The following is a 24,722-nucleotide window of genomic DNA, read 5'->3' as shown; positions in this document are numbered from 1 at the left end:
TTAAAAAGAGGAAATACTACCTTGGTCTGATAGGACCGAAGTAGGAATGTGTCTTGACCATGTTCCATATACTGGTTAGTGTCATCAGTTTGGGTGTCCCGTCTCCCTAGCCCAGCCCCACCCCAGGACTCCATGACCTACTGGTATGTTATAGTAGGGTCATACAGCAACACACCACCCCCGCCGGCCCCCAGCTGAAGGTGTCCTTGCATTGTGTTCAGGGAACAACTATCTTCACAGAGCAGGAACCCTGATAACTAACTGCTTCTGTGTTCAAAGAACTCATCACCTAGTCACTCTTATCCTTTCCACTACAATGACCTGGTGTCACTCTATCCTGCCCTACAGAATAGTTATTTGGTTTCTTTTTTTTTTATTTAAGCACCCGATCCCTAAAATTGGCAAGCAGAATTGAGTTATGAAACCACAGGTAGGAGGGTAAAGCCTCTACATGAAAACAAAAGCTTCCCCACAGCAGAATTCCAACCTTGCTTACAGGCACCTGGGTGAACCAAGTCTAGCCCCTGAGAGGGGCCTCAGCTCAGCCCATGGGCAGGGAGGGTTTCCTGGCTCTCATCATTAGTTCAAGAGCCTCAGGGTCCAAATCCAGGTCCATCTGGCTGAAGTGGCCAATCTGAGCTCTGCCATTGAAGAGCAGGAGAGTCAGCCAAACAGCCTTAGCTGGGAGCCCGTGAACAGCAGAAAATCGCACCAAGAATTTTGAGAGAGAGAGAGACATGGAAGTTAGTTTCTTGATATTTAGTTTCTGCAACTCATTAAAAGGCTAGCCCATAGGCCATCCTCTCCCTCTCCATTATGGCTACATTTGATTACTACAGTCGCAATCAGACTTCCAGTGGTCAAGTCCCACAGACTCCCCTCATGATCCTCCTGAGGTGAGACCAATTGTGGGCTCCCAAGAAGTGCCCCCCATACCAGAGGAGCTGGATGTCTCCCCTGGCTCCCTTTCACGCTGGAGGAGCTGAGGGCCAGGGGAGATCTGCAGGGCGGAGCTGCAGGGCCTCGGGTCAGGGCAGCGGTCAGCGTGTGGCTGCACCTCTCACACTGTCTGTCTCTGTCTGTGGTCCAGAGGCTGCTCCAGCGCCTCCCCCTTATTCTAGGATTTTCTCAGTGGTGTCTTGTCCATAAATAGTTGTTAGCTGTTCTTCTTGTGAGGAGGAGAAAAGCCAGGAATGACCTACATCATCATCTTGTTGATGTCACTCTTATTGTAGTCACTAAAGGATTATAGTTTCTGGATTTGAATGCTGGGCCACCTCTGTGGCCCTTGGATAAAAGGGGTTGACCAGGACGGGGTCTCACTGTGTCTGCTATATCATTTACGTAGACTTCCGAAGCATGTCACAAATTAAACAAAGCACCATGAACAAAGGGTTAGCCCAAAGGATACATACACTATGTACACAGGATACCACACAGACACCAAATCCGCCTAACTTTTCTAAATCATTTCGGAAGCAGGGACAGCAAGCCCCTGTACACTGCTGGCTAGAGTGAAAATGACGTCTAGCCAGGCATGCCGTAGAATATGTGGCACACAGGTCAGAGTGACGTCTAGCCAGGCATGCCGTAGAATATGTGGCACACAGGTCAGAGTGACGTCTAGCCAGGCATGCCGTAGAATATGTGGCACACAGGTCAGAGTGACGTCTAGCCAGGCATGCCGTAGAATATGTGGCACACAGGTCAGAGTGACGTCTAGCCAGGCATGCCGTAGAATATGTGGCACACAGGTCAGAGTGACGTCTAGCCAGGCAGGCCGTAGATTATGTGGCACACAGGTCAGAAGTGACGTCTAGCCAGGCAGGCCGTAGATTATGTGGCACACAGGTCAGAAGCCCCCAGGAATCAGACCCGCCTCTGCCCTTCCTATTTTCTAATCCGTAACACAGAAACCCTGGAACCAGCCACTCTGCTCTGTCACATGTACCCCATTTCAGACAAGTCCCATGGGCAATCACACTGCACAGAATGCCAACAGTATTTTCCACATGACTTTAAACCAAAATCCTTACTGTTTCACCATGGTGCTCTTGACATCAGAGGCAACTATATAATAAAGGCCATCATCACCATTGATGGCTCGGGGTCTCCTCTACCCACTGTGAGGGAGGATGGGTTACCCAGTATTAGAACTTGAAGCTCATCACTGTCACTGTTTTCTGTAGAATAGAGCTGAAGGTTTGGACAAGTCACTTGGGAAACCTTCAGGGGAGAGATCTTTGAGGGATGGAGTCTTCTCTCTCTTTAGACCCTCTCGAATGTAGCCCGGTGCCAGAGGGAAATCAGAGCTGTGTATACACCTGTTGAATATTCACCAGGGCCACCTCACCTGCAACGTAGTCTAAGTCATAGACAGAGAGTTGCAGAATATTTCTGCGAATACCTTAGCATCTTTTTCTTGTATTCTTGGCCTTGAGCCTCACCTTACATCAGTGACTATCAGTGTAAGTTTGTTCCCTTTGGGGGTTCTGGCAATGTATGGATACATTTTGGTTGTTTCAAATTGGAAGAATCCATTGGTAGAGGCCAAAGATGTTGCAAAACTTCCTCCCATTCAAAGGACAGCCCCCACCTAGAGAAATCGTGCCACTGCAGAGAACATCTATACTATTCTCAGCTTTGCTAGCTTCACTCTGAGTAACACACTCTCTAGTTTCTAGAGCATTCTATATTCTTTCACACTTTGGGCCTTCATGTTTCCTCTAATTCCACCCTGCCCAGCCCTGCACATAAATAACTTTCATTCATCCTCCAGGTTTTAGTGTAAATAAAATTTCCTTAGGAAGGCCTCCACTGAGCCCTAACCTAGATTAGGTCCTCCTGCCACACCTTCCAATAGCAGCCCAACTTCCCCTTCCAGAGTACTCGCCACAGACCTGATGCCATGAATTTCAGAGTGCCTGTGCTGCTAGGATGGCGGGGCCAAGAGGCAGAGCTGTGCTTTTTGCCACTGTGTCCCCAGGCCCAGCTCAGTGCTGGTGCACTGAGAGTCACTCAGTCTCAGGGACATGACAGAGGCCACGAAAGCAGAAGAGGGTATTAAAAAATAAGCAAGATACCCAGAAGCTTCAAGTATCGTGCCACGTTGATGGACTGATATGGACGCCTAACCTTTTGAATTTCATAACATATAAACATTATTTAAAAAAAACAAGAAATGGCCCTGGCCAGCTGCCTCAGTGGTAGAGCATTGGCCCAGTGTATGAAAGTCCTCGGTTCGATTCCTGATCAGGGCACACAGGAGAAGCAACCATCTGCTTCTCCATCCGTCCCATCTTTCTCTCTCTCTCTCCTCTCCCACAGCCACGGCTTGAATGGTTCAAGCAAAGTTGGCCCTGGGCGCTGAGGATGGCTTGGTGGCCTCCACCTCAGGCACTAAAGTAGCTCGGTTGCTGAACAATGGAGCAGCAGCTCAGACAGGAAAAGCATTGCCTGGTAGGGGGCTTGCCAGGTGGAACTCAGTTGGGGCGCATGAGGGAGTCTGTTTTTGCCTCCCTGCCTCTCACTTAATAAAAAGAAAAAAATAAGCATTCAAATATGTGTGTATGTAACAGTCTACATCTTCTAGAGATTAAAAAAATCATTCTTGTAGAATGAGGTCTGATAAGAACCTAGCACATCATATAGAGTTCCAAAGTATGCCCGTGCTGCCTACCATCCTGTTTTGGATGGAGCCAGAGCCACATTTTCTCTACAAGAAAACCCAGGCTCATAGAAATACATGTATGTATAGAGATAGTAGAAGCTTTATATTTTCAAAACTAGATGGTTTTGGAAAGGCCCTCTCTCAGGCCTGCTGTCCTGGCCACAGAGAGTCCCCTCGCCATCGGCTGGGCACAACTGTAGGGCTTATTCACTCTGCGAGCCCTTACTTCTCCTTTCCACCTTTCCTCCCTACCACCCTCAGTCCATCTCTCCCGCCTTTCATCCCAAAGGCTGGGCAAGATAAGAGAGCTGATAATGAACCATCAAAATGAACAATGTTGCTGATTGTTAGCAAAGGGGGAGGAAGGTAGGCTTAATGGAAAAAGAAGTTGAAATTAATGGCAAAATGAGGTTTATCTGTGTAATCTGTGGATTTGTGTCTTCCCATCTCCTATTAGCATAGATAAAGCAGTTGTCTGTATAATGATAAAGGGTAGCGCACCGCAGTTTCCCATAAATCTCCACCACTTGTCGCTGGCTCCCCTGGCTTGGATTCTAAGAACACTTTATTCTTAGCAGGTCAGTTGCCATCTTTTCCTCCAATTTGTTCCCATCCAGCCATACTGCCAGACTCCTAAACCTGAACTGACTGTGTTCCAGCCCAATTCCACCAGCATCTCAGGAGGAACGCAAATGCTTACAGTCACAGCAAGATTTTACTGGCTCCAGAACAGATTTCAAATTGGAAGCATTCCACATTTACCTACATCAAATCAAAACATCTGGGAACATCAACACAGACAAAAATGCCCGAAGGACCTAGTGTAGGGTTCCAAAAGACCCAAAGAAGGATCTATTAAGAATTCTCTTTTCTCAGTGATCGGATAAAACAACTTATTGATCTTTTTAAAAATTGTTTTTAGATTTCCCAGACCCAGAAAGATCTTTGTAAACCCTTCTTAGCCATACGCCCACAACTGCTTGAATATTTTCTCTAGCTCTTGATAAGACTTAACAATGACTACTTATCAGTTGTATTCCTCTAAAGCTGGTTTTTAAAAAATCATTAGCTTTATAAAATCATAACATGGTTTACTCTAAAACTAAAAATTTCTGATAGTCTATCTTTTCTGATCTAAGTAATGTTTGGAAAAGATAAACTAAAACCATCAATGATTATAATAATAATGCTTCCTAGAATTAGCTTCATTCATAAATTATGATGATAATCATTATAACATTAAAAAAAATAAAGGCAAAATGCTTACTATATGCTAAGCCAGCGGTTCTCAACTTGTGGGTCGTGACCCCGGCGGGGGTCGAACGACCAAAACACAGGGGTCGCCTAAAGCCATCGGAAAATACATATTTATTATACGACCCACAGGTTGAGAACCGCTGTGCTAAGCCCTTCTGTATTATCTCTGTTAAGCCGCACAACAAGCCTGTTGTTATCTGTTTTACACAGTTCAGGACACTCATGAGCCGTGTGCACCCTGCTCCTTATTCATGAATTGGCATTCTTAAAAAAAAAAGTTCAGGTGAGTCAATTAGAAAAGGGAAGCATCTTTCTATTTCATAAAGCTTTCTCCCAATTAGCTTAAAAGAAAGGTCTTCAGATAAATCTACAAAGCTAGAGAGAAAATTATCTTAAAAGGTTAGCTGGATGAATGGCCTTACTTGGAATTCTTTTTCATAAATACATTTACTATCTTAGATTAGGCTAACAAGGCTCTGGGTCCCCTCCTCTCAGGAAATCTAAGTGTCTAACTGACCCAAGCTGAACTAGGTCAACTCACTCTCCACAGGGAACACATCACCCTGGGTTTTGGACTCAAACCTTCAATCATTCCAAAGTCAAGGCCATATACCATTCACAACTATTTGCAGCAGAATATGCTTGTATATGAGCTGCAGTGATTTTTGCCACCAAGAGATTATGAAGAAATCAACCCAGTATGCAGTAGTTTAAGATGTTTTTAATATGAGGCCCTGATTTTTTTTTCTTTTTTCTTTCTCAAGAATAGCCTGTCTTGTCTGACTGTATCTCAAGTATGGGTACATTCAATAGAGAAACTTAGGTTCAGAGGTTCAACGGGACCTCAGAGGATGTTTAACCTCACTGCCGTACTTCACATGTGAGAGAACAGGCCCCGAGAAAGGACGTGATGTTCCCAAGGTCATGTGTGGGCACTTGGGAAGCTGACTCAATCCCTCTCTCTGGATCCCTTCCCCATGCCAGGCTGCCCTCAATGCGAACCCGTGTGATCACATTCAATATGGAATTAGTAGCACCTTCTGAACCCAGGTGATGATTTGGCGAGGTTCAAAATTATTTGCAAAATCCCTCGACTGTAATTTTAGCTAACATTGGATGAGATAGTAACATTGATGTGCAGACTCTGTTATAGAGATTTCAAAGCATGCAGTTAATACTTCCTATCGATAACAGGGGGAGCACTGAAGCACAAAAGGTAGAAGGGATGAGGAGCAGAGAAGGAACTATATTACCACAATCAAGTTATTTTAGAAGGCTGCAAGTCCTTCCTGTGTCTTTTGAAGCTGTGCCAGATGGAGACAGAAGGCAAAATGATTATTTTCTTCACATTTCCAAAGCCTAACCTTCCTCCCTGAGCTTAGTTTATAAAAAACCTCATCTCACAACAATGTTCACAGCAGCATTATTCACTATAGTTAAAAGATGGGAAAAATCAAATCTCCAACAACAGATAGATGGATAAACAAAATACGGTATGTGGAATATTATTCAGCCATAAAAATGAAATTCTGACACATGCTACAACATGGATGAACAATGAAAACATTATGCTAAGTGAAATGTCAGTCACAAAGGGACAGACATTGCTGATGTATACAAATATCATATATCTCATATATATATTATTATTCACGGTATCGAGAATAGGCAACTGCACAGAGACAGAAAATAGAATAGAGATTATCAGGGCGGGGGGAGAGAGGATTGGGGAGTCATTTATATAATGGGTACAGGATTTCTGGTTGGGATAATAAAAAAGTTGGGGAAATGAGTAGTTGTGGTTATTGTACAAAATTGTAAATGTACTTAGTACCACTAAATTATACACTTTAAAATGGTTAAAATGGTAAATTTTATATTATGTTTATCATAATAAAAAATCATATCAAAATCTCAACCCCTTCCCTTCATTTCTCAATTGCTATTTTTTCATTGCTATTAAAGCTTGAATTTCTTCTCAAGAACTGCTTACTACCAACAGCATCATGGTCAAACTATGTGTGCTCACACACACAGATGAACAGAATCATACCTAAGTCACTCTGTGTCCCACAGAGACCTACCCACAAACATACCTCTTCCCTCCTAAGACCATCTGATAACTCCAAGAAAGCCCACAGCGAGACTAATGCAACCAGTGTTTCTGGAGATCCTGGAACCAAACACCCTGACAGAGTCCAAGCTCAACCCTTAAATTTCTCCTCACGGTTAGTGGAGGAGGGGGTCAGAGATCTTGTTTATGTGTACTCTAGCTGTAAAGAAAACTGGGTGCATATGCCAGAAAGACCTTCAGGAAGTGCTCATCAAAGTCTGCTCCATCAGGCCTATGAACAAAGAGATTTCAGCCTAAACATGGTTATTTGGTGAACTCAGCAACTGCATGTTACATTGAACAGCAGTGTCCTTAATGCAAATGCATATAATTGGTAGCTAAATCTTTGTATCTTTACAGGACAAAGGATATAATAAGCAGGATGTACCACTTATGAATTCTGAGGAAAGAAGAGCTTTTCATTTTTCCTTAAAAGAATCTATTTCTCGTGAGGCATAGAGAATCTGAGAACAAGAGTCTTTTGAAACAGAAGCAGGGAGGAAGGTGCAGAATATGAGTTTTGTGTTATAATCGGTCACCAGGACTGAAAGGTGCCAATTCTGTGCCATACCATGACTTTTACTCAACTTTAATTCAAAGGTTTTCACAACCTCATCTTCTTTCATGGAAGCCGTTCCATTGCCAGTTTAAAGATATTAAGAGTTTGTGAAGAAAAACGATCTCTAGTGATTCTTCCCATTTCCAACATTCATGGACATTTAGCACAAATAAGCTGCCACTTGTAAGAAGGCCACTTGACTTCCTTCCCTCATGCATCCAAAAGACATGTCAAGATCACACTAATATATTTAGAGGCAAACATCTTTAGAATAAGGTTTCATTCCCAATCAAAGTACTTAATTAGCAGAACCACTATGCTAGAGAACTATCCTTGAATATGCCTGCATTTTAACCTCCATGTTATTTTTTCTGAAGCACAAATTTTCCTGACTTCATATGGTCAGGAAATGATTAGGTACAGAAAACCAACTGTCATAGGTGTCAATTCACAAAATAAGTTCCATTTTCCCAAGCAGGTTTCAAGCGCCTTAGAGGATAATATCCTGGTTTATGAGGGAGACCATTCTTTGGAATCTAATGGCCTTTTCTTCATTCATCTGGGATGAGAAATGCTTCTATGGCCTAGTTACAGCTAAACTTTTTTAATACTTCCCACCAACCTCTTCTGGCCCCTTACACCATCCTCCCACCCCCAATTTCAGCTAACCATGTTTACAAGACATCAGTTAATAAATCACAATTCAAATGAATGCATCCATTTGTTCAGCATAAAGTGGCCTCTGGAGTTGCTCCACATGGAACCCATAGGCCAGAGTTACATATGGCAGGCTGGCAAACATGCACAGGATATGATTTATTTATGACGACCATGAGTGTTTGATACCCAGTTCCAGCAGGCTGTGGCTTCACTTGCCTGCCTCAGTCTGGGATGACTTATCTACTCACTGAGTCCCATTTCAGATACTGTATTTCCATGCTGGGGAAAGAGAGATGGGCAACTGGCTGGGGGGCTGCACACACAGATGCCCCTGACCCCGCTGGCTACATAATGATCTGTGACCAAGTACAAAGTGGGCAAATGTAACTTGCTGCAAAGGTTTGCAATGTACAATGGCTTTCGGTGGACGGCATTGAAGTAGCTGCTGGAATGTCGGACCATGTGGGGTCCATTAAACTGTTGTGTATTACCTACAAGGAAGGTTGGGATGCTTGTGAGGCAGGCCCCATTCCTCATTTCACAGATTTCAACCCCCCAACTTTGGCAATGATGTTGAAAATGTGAATGGCAGATAGGCATCAGAAGGTCCAAACGTGGACTCCAGCTGAAGTGCAGTAAACTTTTGTCTCCAACAGTCTCCCCCTTTACCCCCACAGTTGTATTTATACTTTGAAAGAAGTTAACAGAATCAGTAGACACCTGGGTGTGCTCAATTTTTGACAAGCCTTAGTCACTCTGTACCCAGCAGAACAATTCACATTATAGTCAAAATCCTGTGAAGATTTCTGCCACACATGCTAACACTAAAATGCCAGTAGCTTCACTTACCTTCTTTATTAAGCCTCATAACCTCCCTGCTTTTTCCACCCTCTTTTCCAGCCTCTTCTAAATCTACATCTGCAGATGAAAAAGAAAAGGAAAAAGAAAATAAGCGAAAAAAAGGGGGAAAAAAGCCAAAGTCAAGGGGGGTGGGGAGGGAGTGTTTATTTGCAAACAGATTGATATACTGTATAAGAAAATCTTCCCAAAACTGACAATGCGACGTTTTCTCCCAAGTCTGGATTTCCATCTACCTGGCCCACATAGGTACCAAAAAAAAACTATGCAAGCAGCAACAGAGTAACCTTTTAAACGGATATACCATGGGGCTGTGAAAGCCCACCCCGCGGGCTGCCACGGGGAGCCGGGCACAGACAGACAGACAGCCCTGGCAGCAGGGCCTCTCTCTGTGCGTTGATGATCTGCCTCTGTGTGTATTTATTTAGAAAGAGAGAGAGAGAAGCATGGAGGACACCGGGGGCCACTCTCTCTCTCACACACACTTTTTCCCAGTGGCTCTAGGTGAATGGAAAGGTTACAGGATAATAAAAGGAGGAGGAGGCAGTGGGGTTCTTACTGTCGGAGCAGTGTAATTTGGCGGCGTCGATCCAGGAGGACCAGGGTTTGCCCAGAAACGCCTCCGGACTGGGCACTTTGCGATCCAGTGTCGCCATTGCTCTTCCTTCTTGTTGCTTTTTCCCTGTTCCTTCGGCAGCAGCAGCCGAGAGACACGGGATTCGAGAACGCTCCGACGTCATCTTCGGAACGTTCCGACATTGAGTGTTCTGAAAGTGGGAGGGAGGGAGGGATGGGAGGAGAGAGGCAGGGAGGAGGAGAGAGGAGGAGGAGCCGCCGGCGCCCGAGCGCCCACAGCCGATCAGCCCAGTTTGCGGCGCGAACGGCCGCCAGAGGCAGCAGAGAGGCGGCTGGCGCTGAGCGCCCGCCGGGGAGGGGCCGTGCTGCCTGGCCAGCGCCGCCTGCGGAGGAGCGGAGGAGCCGAGGAGCCGAGGAGCGGAGGAGCGGAGGAGCGGAGGTCGCCGCGTGCCCGGGTGCGGAGATGCTGCACCGCAGCTGCTGCCTGCACCCTGCGGCCCTGAAGGGCCGGGCGGGGCCACCGTGGGCTGACCCAGCAGAGGCACTACCCGGGGCCATGGAAAGGGTGGTCTTTCCGCAGAGTTGCAGGTAGAGGACGGAAAGTTTTTGCCTGCAGCCTTTCCTGAGTGTCCTTCCCTCTCTTAGTCCTTGACGCCCGCAACGAGGCGCCTCCGCAAGGCTTAATGGGATGGAGACAAGAAGGTCTGTAACCCCGACCTCCTCCCCTCAAGGACCACTCTAAGTCAGGGAAGGGATCCTGGTGACCTCGCCTCCCAGTCACCATCCTCTTTACCCTTTCTTCTCTTTGACGTGGGACCTTGGACCGTGGATGATTCTGCAGATTCCTTTGAGAACTGAGGCCGGAGAGTAGATGGAAGTGGTTCTAAAAAGCAGGTGAGTTTAGGGCGAGAGGAACTGCGTTCCCATCTCAGGCTGTGGGACATGCAAAGTTCAAAACTCAGCGCCGGGTGTCCCCAGATTCTCTACGTCTGCACGCGGCCGGCGAGCAGAGAACCGCGGCATAGACTGCTCCCGGACCACGAGAGCAAGAGGGCGAATTCACCGCCGCTGCACGCCGAGCTTCTGGAGGACTTTTGGCTCTCGCTACGGTGAGAGGACTGTGCCGGCAGTAGAGCCTGAAACCTACCGCAGGAATCTGGTTCCTGGGAGAATTCATTTTACAGTTAACTGCTCTAGCCAGCTGGGTAGGAAGCCTTCCATTTCCCCTGGATTTGCACGTGTGATTTCTTTGATTTGAGATTTCCCCCTTTCTCACTAGAGATATGCAATGAAGGCCTTAAAAGGTCTCCTAGTATGTCTCTTTTAAAAAATCCTTTTGTTTACTGGGACTTACCCAAAACATGAACATTCCCCCACAATAGATATCTTTTTCCTCTGTTTTCCCAGCACCCTTTTCATTCTTACCACTTTTGTTTTTACATGGTAAAGTGCACTGATTTGAAGTTGCTCTGTACTTGAGTTCTGCCCTGGCTGAGCCATGGAATTTCCCTGCACTTGGCATCCTGTGTCTCAGAGCCAGCGTTAGGATGGGCAATGCAGGAGCAGCTGCGTTTGGTCTTCAGTTGTGATGTTTGTGTGAATGGGTTTATTTTGTCATACCCAGATAAATTTCATTTGCCTTTGCTCTGTTTGGAAGTGTTCCTTATGTAGGGACCACTAAGTGGCCAAGGTGCCACTGGGTGGAGAATTCTCATTTTAAGGATTAGTGGTGTTAACAAATATTTATTACTTATTGACCTCATGATATGCTAGGCCCTGTGCTTACCGTTTCTTTCCTTCCTGCCTTCCTTCCTTCCTTCCTTCCTTCCTTCCTTCTTTCTTTCCTCCCTTCCTCCCTCCCTCCCTCCCTCACACTCATTCACCCCTTCATCCATCCATCCATCCATCCATCCATCCATCCATCCATCCATCCATCCATCTATCCATCCATCCATCCATTCATCTATCTTTTCAACAAATATTGCCTGTCATGGACCAGCTGCCCTCAGCAGAAGAAAACAAAGGAGACCCAGCCCAGCTCTGGGGGAGATACAGTCTGGTGGTTACTGAGGAAGAAGAAAGATGTGAAACTTATCAACTCCTTGGGAAACGAGACATGTACACAGTGACTGGCCTGGGTTGTAAATGATGTGTTTCAGAGCTGTGCCTGTTCATAGGAGGAACTGAAATCTAGTTTTGCAGTGATCAATCAGAAAATGTGCCACTGAGAAGATAGAATCTGCCTTGCACCTTGGAAATTGGGAAGGGGTTATAATGGTAAGGCATAGGCTAGTTTTGCCAAGGGTGGGGGATTGATGTTGTTAGCAGGTTTCAAGGTGTGTGTAAGTGTGGTATGTTTAGGTGTTGGGTGTGGTTTATCTAAGATGGTAGTTTACTCTTGGGGTTTGGGGGTGATGAGCTTGTATAGTCAGGCCTGGGTCAAATTATGGAAGGCATTGAATGGTAGCCTAAAGATTTGGGGTTTTGTTTGACAATGGGAAGCCACTACATGGGCTTTTTGCAGCATAGGATAAGTAGAAAGCATGACTTAGAAAGATTACTTTGGCCTTAATGTCCAAGATGTATTGCACTATGGAACCTGGTTAGGAAAGTAGTGCTACACTATTGATAGTGTGAAGAAATGAAGGCCTGAACTTCGGTGCTCCCATAAAGTAGAGAAGGGGGACAGGTATAAGAGACTCAATAGAGAAAGCACCTCATCAGAGAGTATGTTGTGTGTTTGGATTTGGGGGAAATGAGAGAAAGAGAGAGAGCTGCAAGCCATAAGTAATGAGAGCCTGGAACATTTTCCTCTTCCCCTACCTCTTTCCAATTTTCCTTCCATTTTGGTATCTATTCCTCTGTTGTCTTGCATACAAGGAAAGATGTGGTTGGCAGCCTCTAGGATGACCCCAATGATTCCCATGTCCTGGTATTCATACCCTTGTGTGATCCTCTCCCCTTCAGATGGGCTGAGCCTAATGACTTCTAACAAATAGAATACGGCAGAAGTGATGCGATGTCACTTCTGAGGTTAGGTTACAAAAAGACAGTGGCTGCTATCTAGCTCTCATTGGCTTGCTCTAAAAAAGCCTGCTGTCATGTTGTGAGCTTCCCTAAGGAGAGGCACATGTGGCAAGAAACTGAGGGAGGCCTCTGGGTAACAGTCAACGAGGACCTGAGGCTCTTAGTCCAATAGCCGGTGAGGTGCTGAGTCCTGTCACGTCATATGAGTGAGTTTGAAAGCTTCTCCTCCTCCAGTTGAGCCTTGAGATTAGACCATAACACTGGCCCACAGCTGTGAGGACCTGAAGGTAGAGGCACCCAGCTAAGTCATGCCTGTATTCCTGACACACATAAACTGTGAGATAATTAATGCTTGTCATTTTAAATTGTTAAGTTTGGGAGTAACTTGTTACATAGCAATAGATAACTACTACAGAATGACTCGAATATAAAGTGATTGGATAACAAAAAACTTAGAAAAAAAGTTTAACAAAGGAAAAGCCTGAGCAGTGTTCTCTTGTTCTTCTTTAGAGCTTCCTGTGAATTGTGTATCATCTTTCCTAAAACATTTTGCCAGTTATGTGGAACTGGTTTACACTAGTATATCCTGTACTCTGAGTTTTGTAGTTTATCTTTATCCTTTGGATACTCAAGTTTTTGCTATTTAAACTCAATTACTACTTATTAGAAAGAGTTCTCCAATGACAAGGTCAGAATGTGACTTTGGAAACAAGTCTACTGATAGCAATGCCATCACACTGGTGGTTGTTCCAACCCTGCTCGCCTGGAGGTACGTGGAGTCAATAATGAAGACAGGATGCAGGCCCAGTGGTTGGGAGTCAGTGACTTGATCTTCCAGAAAATTCTGTCTCCTCTCCTGGGAGCTACTTTAAACCACTCAAAAAATCAAAGATGGCTTTTCCTTAGGTGAAGTCAGGGCACCTCCATTGCCAAGAAACAAGGCAGTGGTTCGATATTATAACATTAGTGTACTCTCCCAGCTGAGCTTCTCCAGTAGAGGTTATTTCTGCACAGCACCCTGAAGATAGTGTGAAGCCTAAATATTATTCTCTTCTAGCTGAGAGGATTTTTACTTTGCAACTTAGTAAAGAATGGACTAGAATCTAAAAGTGATTTAGCTTCTCTACAAAATAACACAGGATACGTTGCCATTTTAACTGATAATCAGAACAGTTAGTTACAGAGTATAATTATAGCATTTCTATTCTAAGCCTTCTGCAAGTTCTCCACTGACTACAGAGATAGTTGGTATTGTATACCAACTTTGTGAAACTATACCCACCTATTATTTTGTAAATATGATAACATGGCTGTCAATTAAATTGCACTGCTAGGAGCCAGAGAATAAAGAAAGCATTGCTCATCAAACTATTAGACTTTCACGCTTGACTTTAGATGGAAATTGAGGTCAGTTGGGTATAGTATTCAGGTCAACACAGTGCATATATAGTATTATATACACAACTATACTTATATGTCAACTATGTGTATTGCAAAGTTTTTGCAGAATTGAATTCCTTTTGATAGTAAATAGTTACAAATACTGTTTGTGACAACAAAAATCTTATGCATTCTTTTTTTTTTTTTTTACAGAGACAGAGTCAGAGAAAGGGATAGATAGGGACAGACAGACAGGAAAGGAGAGAGATGAGAAGCATCAATCATTAGTTTTTCATTACGACACCTTAGTCGTTCATTGATTGCTTTCTCATACATGCCTTGACTGTGGGGCTACAGCAGACCTTGCCCAAGCCAGCGACCTTGGGTCCAAGCTGATGAGCTTTTGCTCAAACCAGATGAGCCTGAGCTCAAGCTGGCGACCTCGGGGGCTCAAACCTGGGTCCTCTGCATCCCAGTCTGATGCTTGATCTACTGCGCCACCGCCTGGTCAGGCTCTTATGCATTCTTAATAGAAGTAAATCGACCTGCAACAATTTAAAGCATGTTAACATAATATCTATGTGATAAAACTATCTAGCAAAGGTATAACACCTTCATAATTAATGTTTAGGAAGATAAAAGATGTAAAAAAAAATTTTTTTTTTGAGAGAGAGAGGCATATACACAGAGAGAGAGGGGCAGAAAAGGCCAGTCAGACAGGAAGGGAGAGGGATGAGAAGTATCAACTCATAGTTGCGGCACTTCTCGTTATTTATTGATTGCTTCTCATACGTGCCTTGATTGGGGGTCTGCAGCAGAGCCAATGACCCGTTGCTCAAGCCACTGACCTTGGGCTCAAGCCAGCCAGTGACCTTGGGGTTCTAGCCAGCAACCTTTGGGCTCAAGCCAGTGATGATGGGGTCATGTCTATGATCCCACGCTCAAGCCAGCGATCCCACACCCAAGCTGATGAGCCTGCGCTCAAGACTGATGAGCCCAATCCTGTGACCTCGGGATTTCAAACCTGGGTCCTAAGCATCCCAGGTTGACTCTCTATCTACTGAGCCACTGCCTGGTCAGGTGGGATATACATATTTTTATTGTTTTGTTATCTTTCTTTAAAAACTGACAGTGGTTTAATTAAAAAGGAGATTCTCCCATAGACCAAATAAATCAGTTCAGTGAAGATGACAGTGGAAAACACCTATTTAATTTGAATAACACTTGTTTCTGTAGAAATGTGCATCAAGTACACAGCCTGCTTAGTCTGATTCATGTGCTGTTTGACCACATTATTGAAAAGAGGGCATATTAGCTCTCTCATTTTAGGATATTAAACTCCTGCTGGGGTCGAAGCGCTGTGTGTGCACCCTACTTCCTACCTAGACTGTTATTGCGAGTTACCTGGAGGCTACAAGAAGAAAATGACATGTTCCATTAAAATGAGGCATCCTTGGAATTGTTTGATGTTCTTTGCCTTAATTGAATCCATCTATCCCATCTGCCACTCTTCTCTCTAAATTTATTTCTCTAACCCACTCTCTCTGAGAATTGTAATTTGGAGGGAAATTTGTTGCATACGTTGTTCCCTTTTATATAAGCTCTTTCCATCTGGAGGGCAGGTGTGCTATCTCCCTGGCCTTGTTAGACAAGGTTGCCTGCTTCTTCCCTGTCCCTGCACATGCTGCCTGATCAAAAAGGAGTGGGATAAAAGACCTCTGGTAGCAACAGGAGCAGGAAAGAACATAGGCATTCCAGGCTTGTTAATATTGGGCCCTAGTCATGTGACAGGTCTGAATAAACATGGACTCAATAAATATAACTACAAAAACATGAAATTTGCATTCTGACTACAGCAGAAAAATGCAAACGTGTTATTATTTTGAGGACGAGCTGCCTTGACACTCCTGGTGATTCATCTGTGCCTTTGATCACGTGGGGGTCCTTGGAACCACCCGATGCTACAGGAGCAGGTCTGTGTTCCCCAGAGTGGGGCAGAGGCAGCACCTGTCCTGACCACTGCTCTTTCTCGGGGTTTGACAGGAGAAAAGATCATCCCTCTTTAGCATTCTTTAGAAATCACTTTGGACTCTTAAATTAAATATAAATAAATACAAATTTAACATTAACAGACACATATTAATTGGAACAAGGCCCACATAATCCTCCAAACTAACCACTTAATTGGTTTGAGGACACAATGCAGGGTGGAGATCAAAGCACAGGTTTGAGATTGACAGGCATAAATTAGAATTGCTCTTCAATCATTTGCTTGAGAACCTTTCTTAATCCATCTGAAATTCGGTTTCCCCATCTGATAAATGGGTACCAAGGCTCTTCTCTTGAGACTGTTGTGAAGATTAAGTGAGATTCTGGGTGTTGAGCCTCAGCACAGGACCCGGCACAGAGTGGAAAATTGTCTGCTGTGATTATTACTTTGGTTGGAATGCATTGAGGAGACAGCAGCAGCCAGTCAGAGGCAGACAACCCTCGGATGCTAGGAGGGCTCATGTGGCTGCTGCTGACAAATGTCCTTCTCCTTCCTTTGTACGAGGCTGCTGCTCTGCATCAACTGGTGGAGACCTCTGTGGCTTCTGCCTGGAACTTCCCCTGGATCAGGACTCCAGGACTGGATGAATACCCCTTTGTTCAGGGAAGACCCTCTAAGACCTTTTGTTATGTAAAGGAACTGCCCAATGCAGCGGCTGTGGGGACACAGACTGCCTTTGCATGACAATGTGACAGTTGTCTTCACAGTAAGCAGAGTGGGGTCTCTGCAGTTTTTTCCTGAGAAATATTTACGTATTTCCTTCTGTAAAAGGAACCATATTGAATTCTAAAACTCACATATGAATATGTCCCCTGCCCCCAGACGATTCCCATACCCAAGTTCAAAAGGCATATTTTTTATACCATTTCTATACGTTTTCTATCATTACAGATGTGGATGATATTGCTGGTGTGTGTATGTTTAAAAAAAATGAATACAGTAGCATTATTATGTGAAGATATGTCTGTGTATATTTTTCTTTTAATCCTTGGCTGAGAAAGAAGCCTTACATGAGCATAAATAAGATTAACAGGTGCAACAGATATTTTCCTGCAGCTTTCTTTTCCCACATATGCTATTACAGGGTGTCCTCGGGTTATGACATGTCCTGTTCCTACGACAGTGACATAACCAGAATTTTGGTGTAAATCGAAACACAACGTAGCCTAAGTCACTTACCTATCATAACACAGTTGTAAAATTATAATCTAAAACATAAAAACACAGCTAAGCCACAGAAAAGGAAAAAGGACATAAATGTACTGTACTGTACACTGTACTGTAGTAACAGAAAAAAATGACAAAAAGTGAGTGTAAAAAAAATTCCTTACCCTTTATTCCTGTGGTTGGCTTGCACAGTGGAAGGGGTATTGCAAGGTGGGAGACAGTGACCGACCGGAAGTAAGAAGCTAAAGAGGCAGGAGAACCTGCAGAAGGTGCTGGAGATACTGGGTCAGGTGAATCAGGATTGCCTAAGGAACATGCAGGAGACGCTGGAGATGATTCTAACGGTGCTACAGGTGTTTCATCTCAGGAAGCAGCTGATGTAGAGGATACAGGATCTGTTACAGGCCTCTCTACTTCTTAAAGAATTGTTCCAGGCTAGTCTGTAAGTACGAGGTAGTCCATAAGTACAATGCTAATGGCATAAGCTGAAACACTCACGTCTCGATTTTTTAAAGTTTTTATGAGAGTGAGCGTTGTAAACTCAAAACGTATGTTGAGGCTGTCATAACCAGAGGACCCCATGTATATGTTTTTACATACAGACGTACTTCCTTCTTTTAAACAGCTACATAGTATTCTATAAGATGGTCTAGAAGAGTATATTTATCTATATCTTATTTTACTTTTTATTTTTTGTGACAGAGACAGAAAGACAGAGAGAGGGACAGATAGAGACAGGCAGGAAGGAGAGAGATGAGAAGCATCAATTCTTTATTGTGGCTCCTTAGTCTCCTTAGTTGTTCATTGATTGTTTTCTCATATGTGCCTTGACTAGCGGGCTATAGCAGAGCGAGTGACCCCTTGCTCAAGCCAGCGACCTTGGGCTTCAAGCCAGCAACCTTTGGGCTCAAGCCAGAGACCATGGGGTTGTGTCTATGACTCTACGCTCAAGCTGGTGAGCCCCCCCCCCTCCCCCGCTCAAGTCAAATGATCCTGCGCGCAAGCCGGTGACCTCGGAGATTTAAACCTGGGTCCTCTGTGTCCCAGTCCAACGCTTTATCCACTGCACCACCACCTGGTCAGGCTCTATATCTTATTTAACAAAAAAAAAATTTTTTTAAGTGAGAAGACGGAAGGTTGTGAGACAGACTCCCTCATGTGCCCTGACCAGGGTCTATCAGCAACCCACATCTATAGCTGATGCTCTAACCAGCCGAGTTATTTTTAGCTCCTGAGGTCTGACACTCAGACCAACCAACCAACGGAGCATTCCTTAGGGCCTGAGGTTGACAGACTTGACGAGCAAGTAGCTAAGAGAGAGGGAAGGGGGAGAGAGGAGGGGGGCAAATTGAATGGTTGCTTCTCATGTGTGCTCTGACTGGAATCGAACCCAGGATGTCTGCATGCTGGGCTGACACTCGATTCACTGAGCCAGTCTGCCTGAGGCTTATCTACATCTTATTGATGAACATTTAAGTGTATGGTTTTACAAAAAAATGCGGTGGTCAACCTCTTTATTTTTAAATGTTTCCTGAGCACATGAGGTAGTGTTTCTACTCAAAAGTAAATTGCTGGGTATGTGCATTTAAAATTTTAATAGTTCTGCCAATTGTCTTCTGAAATAGCTGAATAATTTATACTTGTATTAGCAGCATAGAAATGTGCCTGTTTCCTCAATCCTAATTAATATTCAACATTCTCAGACATTTTAATTTTTGCCAATATTATGGTAAAAATATTCTATTTGTATTTTCCTCATTTCTTTTTGAGCAGTTTTTTTGTGTTCATTGTATTTTCACTCTGTAAATTGTTATTAATATCTTCTGATTGGTATTTTTAGATCTTTTTATTGATTTGTAAAAATTATCAGTACTCATTATTCTAGATTTAGATCTTTTATCTGTTTGAAAATAATTTCACTTTCCAGCTTATTGCTTTTCTTCTTTTAACCTTATGGCATCTTTTCTATACATTTTTGTTTTCAATTTGGAAATATTGGACTTTTCCTTGAAGGCTTTTATTTTCTGTGTCTTGCTTAAAAAGACTGTCTTCCTCAAGGCTATAAAATATTTTTTCTTTATTCATTACAATTTTTGTTGTTGTTGTTTTGTTTTACATTTAGATCTCAGATTTTCTTGGTTAATGTTGTGAGGTAAAGAGTTAACTTTTTATCTTTTTCCAAACATTTACCAATTTTGCCAGGCATATAATGAATAGTTGATCCTTTCTGTAGAGAGCCATCTATATTCAGTTTCTATATACATGTGTTACTGGCAAAACCTTGAAGGAAAGAATTCAATCAAGAGACAATGTGCGGCAAATAAAGGAAGAATTTATTGTCTGTGCTAGAGGAAAGTGCTGGGGACCGCAAGCCAACAGGGTCTTTGAGGTTTAGATTTTGGGGGACAGAGGTATGGGGAACTGACAGTCTGCCCAACCCCTCACCTCACTTGCTTAGTGAAGTTGCTAAAGGCTGTTTTCCTCCACGTTAGCTGTGGTGCCAGATAGGTCGTTCTCGTCCTATCCCCCTTGTCCCTCTGAAAGACTTGAGTCTGTTTTCTTTTTATCCTTTGTTTTGTGAAGTTACCATGTTATGTATGGTGGGAGTTTTCTACACTTGGGAAAATTCTTGGGTTGCCTTGGAACTGTGACTTTGTTTTAATGATATCTTTGATTTGCTAATGCCCTCACTTTGCCTTATAAATAAAGCAGGTAGGGGGTGGAGGCTCGCCTTTTGCAAGCTATCTTCGGAGTTACAAAAGGTCCTCCCGAGCCCACCTTTTTTTTCTTTAAGTCTATTTTCTTAATTCCGCGCAGTTCCCACTCAGGACCTGGAATCACTAGCCACACTGGTTCATGGCAGGAGAAGTAGAGAAACGGGGGACTTAAAGACAAGTTGAGGAGGGTAGCCCAGGACAAGTTGCCTGCCCATTGCTCCCCTGGTTGCAAGTCTTTTGGAGTTCCTTAGAGCTTAGAAAGAGAGAGAGAAGTAAAACACACCTGGGGTGGGGAGGGGGTGAGGAGGAGGGGGAAGGCTCGGGCATGCTCCCAGGAAGGAGATCACACCGGTCCTCTAGCCTAAGGGCTTTTAAGAGTGAAGATCTTAAGGGAGGCCCCAGGGAGGGGAGGATCTCAATAGAACATTCATCAGCTCTCCAGATGTGTCCTTTGGTCCCCACTGATTGGTCAGTGCTAGGGCAGGGAGTTATTATCAATGCAGCTGGTTCTGAGGTGAGCAGTGGCATCCTTGTCTGATTTTGCTGCTTTTACGGGGCTGGAGCTGAAACACAGTTGAAGCCTAGAAGCTATCCTTAGGTGTTAATGCTTAACACATTGTTGACCGCTCACGAGTTAACTCGTGTTTGCACTTGCATTAGCTATTTCAGTTTTTGAAACTCAGGGTAATATAGGGTTATTGTATTTGTGACTCTTCACCCTGAGGGTCGAAGTTTGAAAAACAGCACACATTCTATATTCTCCTGCGGACTCCCTTTCTTCCCACCCCTCCAGGCGTGAGATCGCAAAATCGAAGGTACGGTAAACAAAATCAATCACAGTGTCGAGCCGTCTAAACTTGGACTGTCTTCTAACCACTTGCATTTTGAACACACATATCAAGGATATTGTAAAATCTTTCTTTGTTGTGTTCAGTTTATTATAAAAAAGTGACTTTTTTGATATTTAGGTTTTTATTGCAATTACTAAAGTTTCAACCATGATTAATCATGAAGGTGAAGAACTTTTTAATGAATTATATGCAGCCACTTTATCTGATTTTCCGAGTGATTTTGAAATATATTGTAGTGATGTAGAAATTCATAGTTTATCGGAAGACAGTAATGAGTTGGATATTAGACCACCAAAACAACAAAAAAGGAATGTATTAAGATCTGATAGTGAAAGTGATTTTGAAGAGTGGATTTAAAATTATATTACATTAACTTTGGAAGATTGTTCAAATATTTAGGGTGTAACTTCTGAGCTTAGTGATCCACAGAGCATCAGGAAAGTGACAGAATTACTTTTTAATGATGATTATTTTTATTTAGTTGTTTCTCAAACCAATTTATACCACCACCAAATGGAACAATTTTACAATTATTGCTATACAATATACCACACCAAAAAAATTACTAAAATATATAATATGTATAAAATATAATATGTAGCAGATATATACAAAATTTCATCTAAATTCATTATGTATAAATGAAGTATACTGAAGTTTATTTAGATTGTTTCACTTTCATACTCTATTATGAAAAAATAGCCGGTAACATGAGATAACTTCTGCTTCAAATTGCCGGTCAACAATGTGTTACGGATGATTCTCTGACTCCCTAGTTCATTCCCCTGCTAAGGGGTCTACATGACTGGCAACATCTAGTGGAGGAAAGGTTACCCTGGGGGCAAGGTCCTTGTTCTCCCACCTTTGTGCCCTGGTGGCTTTTTGTGCCTGGGATATAGTCCTTGCTCTGCTTCTGTCCAGCTGCCTACCACAGATGGGTCTATTTCTGAGTCGTCTTTTCTGTCCCATTGCTTGAACTGTTTTTTCTAGCACCAATTTCACGGTTATATGTAATTACTCTTGTTATATAGTATGTTTTACGGTATGTTAGAAAAAATATTTATTTTCTATGATGGATCTAGAATACTCTGTGTTAGTCTGTTGGGTTGCTCTAACAAAATGTCACAGACTGAGTAGATTATAAGCAACAGAAATCTTTTTCTCACAGTTATGGAGGCTGAAAGTCCAGGATATTGGCATCAGCAGATAGGTTTCAATGAGAGCTGCCTGGTTCAGACATGGCACCTTCCCTCTGTGTTCCCACATGGTGGAAGGGGTAAGCTAGCTCTCTGGGGATTCATTCAGAAAGGCACTAGTCCCATTCATGAGGACCTCACCTGCATGACCTGATCACCTCCCACAGGCCCCGTCTCCTGAAAACATCCCCTTGGGGATTAGGATGTTAACGTGAACTTGGAGGTCGATGAGAGGGACACAGTTTAAACCATAAGACTCTATCATTAAAAAAGGGCTTTTTATTCCTGAGAAGTTTGTTATATGTGTCCTTCTCAACATTTGTCATAGGATATCTCACGGGCTGTGTCAGGATAATCATTGGAAACCTGACTTAACTTCATGCTCACAGGGCGCCATGAAGGTGGACCCAGTGGTACAGCCAGCTTAGAATCTTGGTAAAGCCTCCCCCAAGATGACTTTCCAAACCAAATATCTCAGACTTAGGGAAATGAATTGTTGAGAGAGATTGTCTTTTAAGTATCTGTAAAAGCCAACCTCTGTGGGCTGCGGTTGGGACTTTATGTAGATATTTCCATGTCAGTCATCCCAGAGAGGAAAGGAAGCTGGGAGAGTGAAGGCTGAGGGAGAGGAAGGGAGCAGGCCTTGGACTTCCCAGAGAGAAGAGGGCTGACGGTGTCCCCAGGTAGTGGGAACTAGGCGAGGGAGAGCCTCTTGTGGGCGGGAGCTGAGACCGGTGAAGGTCTGTAGGGGAACCTGTCTGGGATGACCTGGGTATGTTCAAGACCAGTATCCAGCTGTAAGGTTTTCTGTGTTATCATTTCTGGTTTTAAAAGTTTTTAAATGACTTGGTCTTAGATAGCTGTGTTGTTTAAAATTACGGGCTTACATTTGTATGAGTGCTAGAGTAGTAAGTGTGAAAGTTGCTAGCTGAATCTCATATTGGCCCTGTGTGTTAACAGCATTGTTATTCAAGGGAATCTAACAGTCCCTGGATCCCAGGAGGTGGCCAGGTGCAAGGGGATACCTCAGTTGTGAGGTTTCAGGTCAGCCCTAACAGTCACTAACACCTTCAGCCCCAGCTTAATATCCTTAAAAGGAAGAAATCCTGCCTGACCGGGCGGTGGTGCAATGGATAGAGCATTGGACTGGGATGCAGAGAACCCAGGTTCGAGGCCCCGAGGTCGCCAGCTTGAGCGCGGGCTCATCTAGTTTGAGCAAAAGCTCACCAGCTTGGACCCAAGGTCGCTGGCTCCAGCAAGGGGTTACTCAGTCTGCTGAAGGCCCGTGGTCAAGGCACGTATGAGAAGGCAATCAATGAACAACTAAGGTGTTGCAATGCACAACAAAAAACTAATGATTGATGCTTCTCATCTCTCTGTTTCTGTCTGTCTGTCCCTGTCTATCCCTCTCTCTGACTCTCTCTCTGTCTCTGTAAAAAAAAAAAAAAAAAAAAAAAAAAAAAGGAAGAAATCCTAAATATGAGAGGCCAGTGTTGGGTATATTTATATGTCAGGAAGTAGAAACCTAGTGTCTTTAAGGTCCTAAAACAATTGTTGCAGAACTTAGAGAAAAGCCCAGGTCTCTGTTATCTGGAAGCCTGCTTCCTTATAGAGTACCACTTCCCAAGAATTATCCTACGGCTATAATTTTTTTTTCTAACTGAATTTATTGGGGCAACTTGGTTCACAAAACTATATAGATTTTGCTCTGGTCGGATAGCTTGGTTGGAGCATCATCATAATATGCAAAAGTTGTGGATTTGGTCCCTAGTCAGGGCACATACAGAAACAAGTTCGATGCTTCTCTCTCTCTCTCTCTCTCTCTGAAATCAATAAATATATATATATATATATATTTTGTATTTTTCTGAAGTGAGAAGTGGGGAGACAGAGACAGATTCCTGCATGCACCTGACTGGGATCCACCCACTAAACCCACCAGGGAGCAATTCTCTGCCCATCTGGGGATTTACTCCGTTGCAACTGGAGCCATTCTAGTGCCTGAGGCGGAGGCCATGGAGCCATCTCAGCGCCCGGGCCAACTTTGCTCCAGTGGAGCCTTGGCTGCAGGAGGGGAAGAAAGAGACAGAGAGAAAGGAGAGGGGGAAGGGTGGAGAAGCAGATGGCGCTTCTCCTGTGTGCCCTGACCTGGAATCGAACCTGGGACTTCCACACACTGGGCTGATGCTCTACCACTGAGCCAAATGGCCAGGGCCAATAAATAAATTTTTAAAAATTATTTTAAAAAAATATAGGTTTTAAGTGTACAACTCAGTAAAACACCAGCTGCACACTGCATTGTATGCCCGTCGCCCCAAGCAAAGTCTCTTTCTATCCCCATTCCCTTCTCTTTGCCCCCCTTTCCTCTGGCTATCAGCACACTGTTGTCTGTGTCTATGTGTTATATGTATATGTTTTTTTGGCTAATTCTTTCACCTTCTTTCATCTAGCTCCCAAACCCCCTTCCTTCTGACAGCTGTCAGTTTGTTCCATGTATCTATGCCTCCTTTTCAATTTTATTCATCAGTTTATTTTATTAGATTCCACATATAAGTGAGATTATATGGTACTTGTCTTCTCTGATGGGCTTATTTCACTTAGCATAATAATCTCCAGGTCCATCCATGGAGTCACAAAAGGT

The 24,722-nt window shown here is 43.7% G+C and overlaps 2 protein-coding genes across 5 annotated transcripts in view; one reads left to right on the top strand and one right to left on the bottom strand.

Moving 5' to 3' along the window:
* The window catches only part of ATXN7L1 (ataxin 7 like 1), a 278,049-nt gene extending 268,177 nt beyond the window's left edge, over positions 1-9,872 (bottom strand). For all 4 annotated transcript variants that reach the window (XR_010747497.1, XR_010747496.1, XR_010747498.1 and 1 more), the window contains exons 1-2: positions 9,677-9,872; positions 9,109-9,177 (exon numbers count right to left, since the gene is read on the bottom strand). Coding sequence is in view for 1 of the 4 variants with exons in the window: in XM_066353681.1 (XP_066209778.1) it covers positions 9,109-9,177; positions 9,677-9,857 (250 nt within the window). In the remaining 3 variants the exon portion in view is untranslated. The remainder of the gene's footprint in view (positions 1-9,108; positions 9,178-9,676) is intronic.
* Positions 9,873-10,052: 180 nt separating this feature from the next.
* Positions 10,053-24,722, top strand: part of CDHR3 (cadherin related family member 3) — a 257,056-nt gene continuing 242,386 nt past the window's right edge. Inside the window, exon 1 of the mRNA XM_066354381.1 lies at positions 10,053-10,898. The gene's annotated coding sequence lies outside the window, so the exon portion shown is untranslated. The remainder of the gene's footprint in view (positions 10,899-24,722) is intronic.

The sequence above is a fragment of the Saccopteryx leptura genome, chromosome 12 (genome assembly GCF_036850995.1).
Source record: "Saccopteryx leptura isolate mSacLep1 chromosome 12, mSacLep1_pri_phased_curated, whole genome shotgun sequence".
In the NCBI taxonomy this organism is placed as follows: domain Eukaryota; kingdom Metazoa; phylum Chordata; class Mammalia; order Chiroptera; family Emballonuridae; genus Saccopteryx; species Saccopteryx leptura.
Note: the sequence above shows the minus strand (reverse complement) of the source record. Positions and strands in the feature narration are given on the sequence as shown.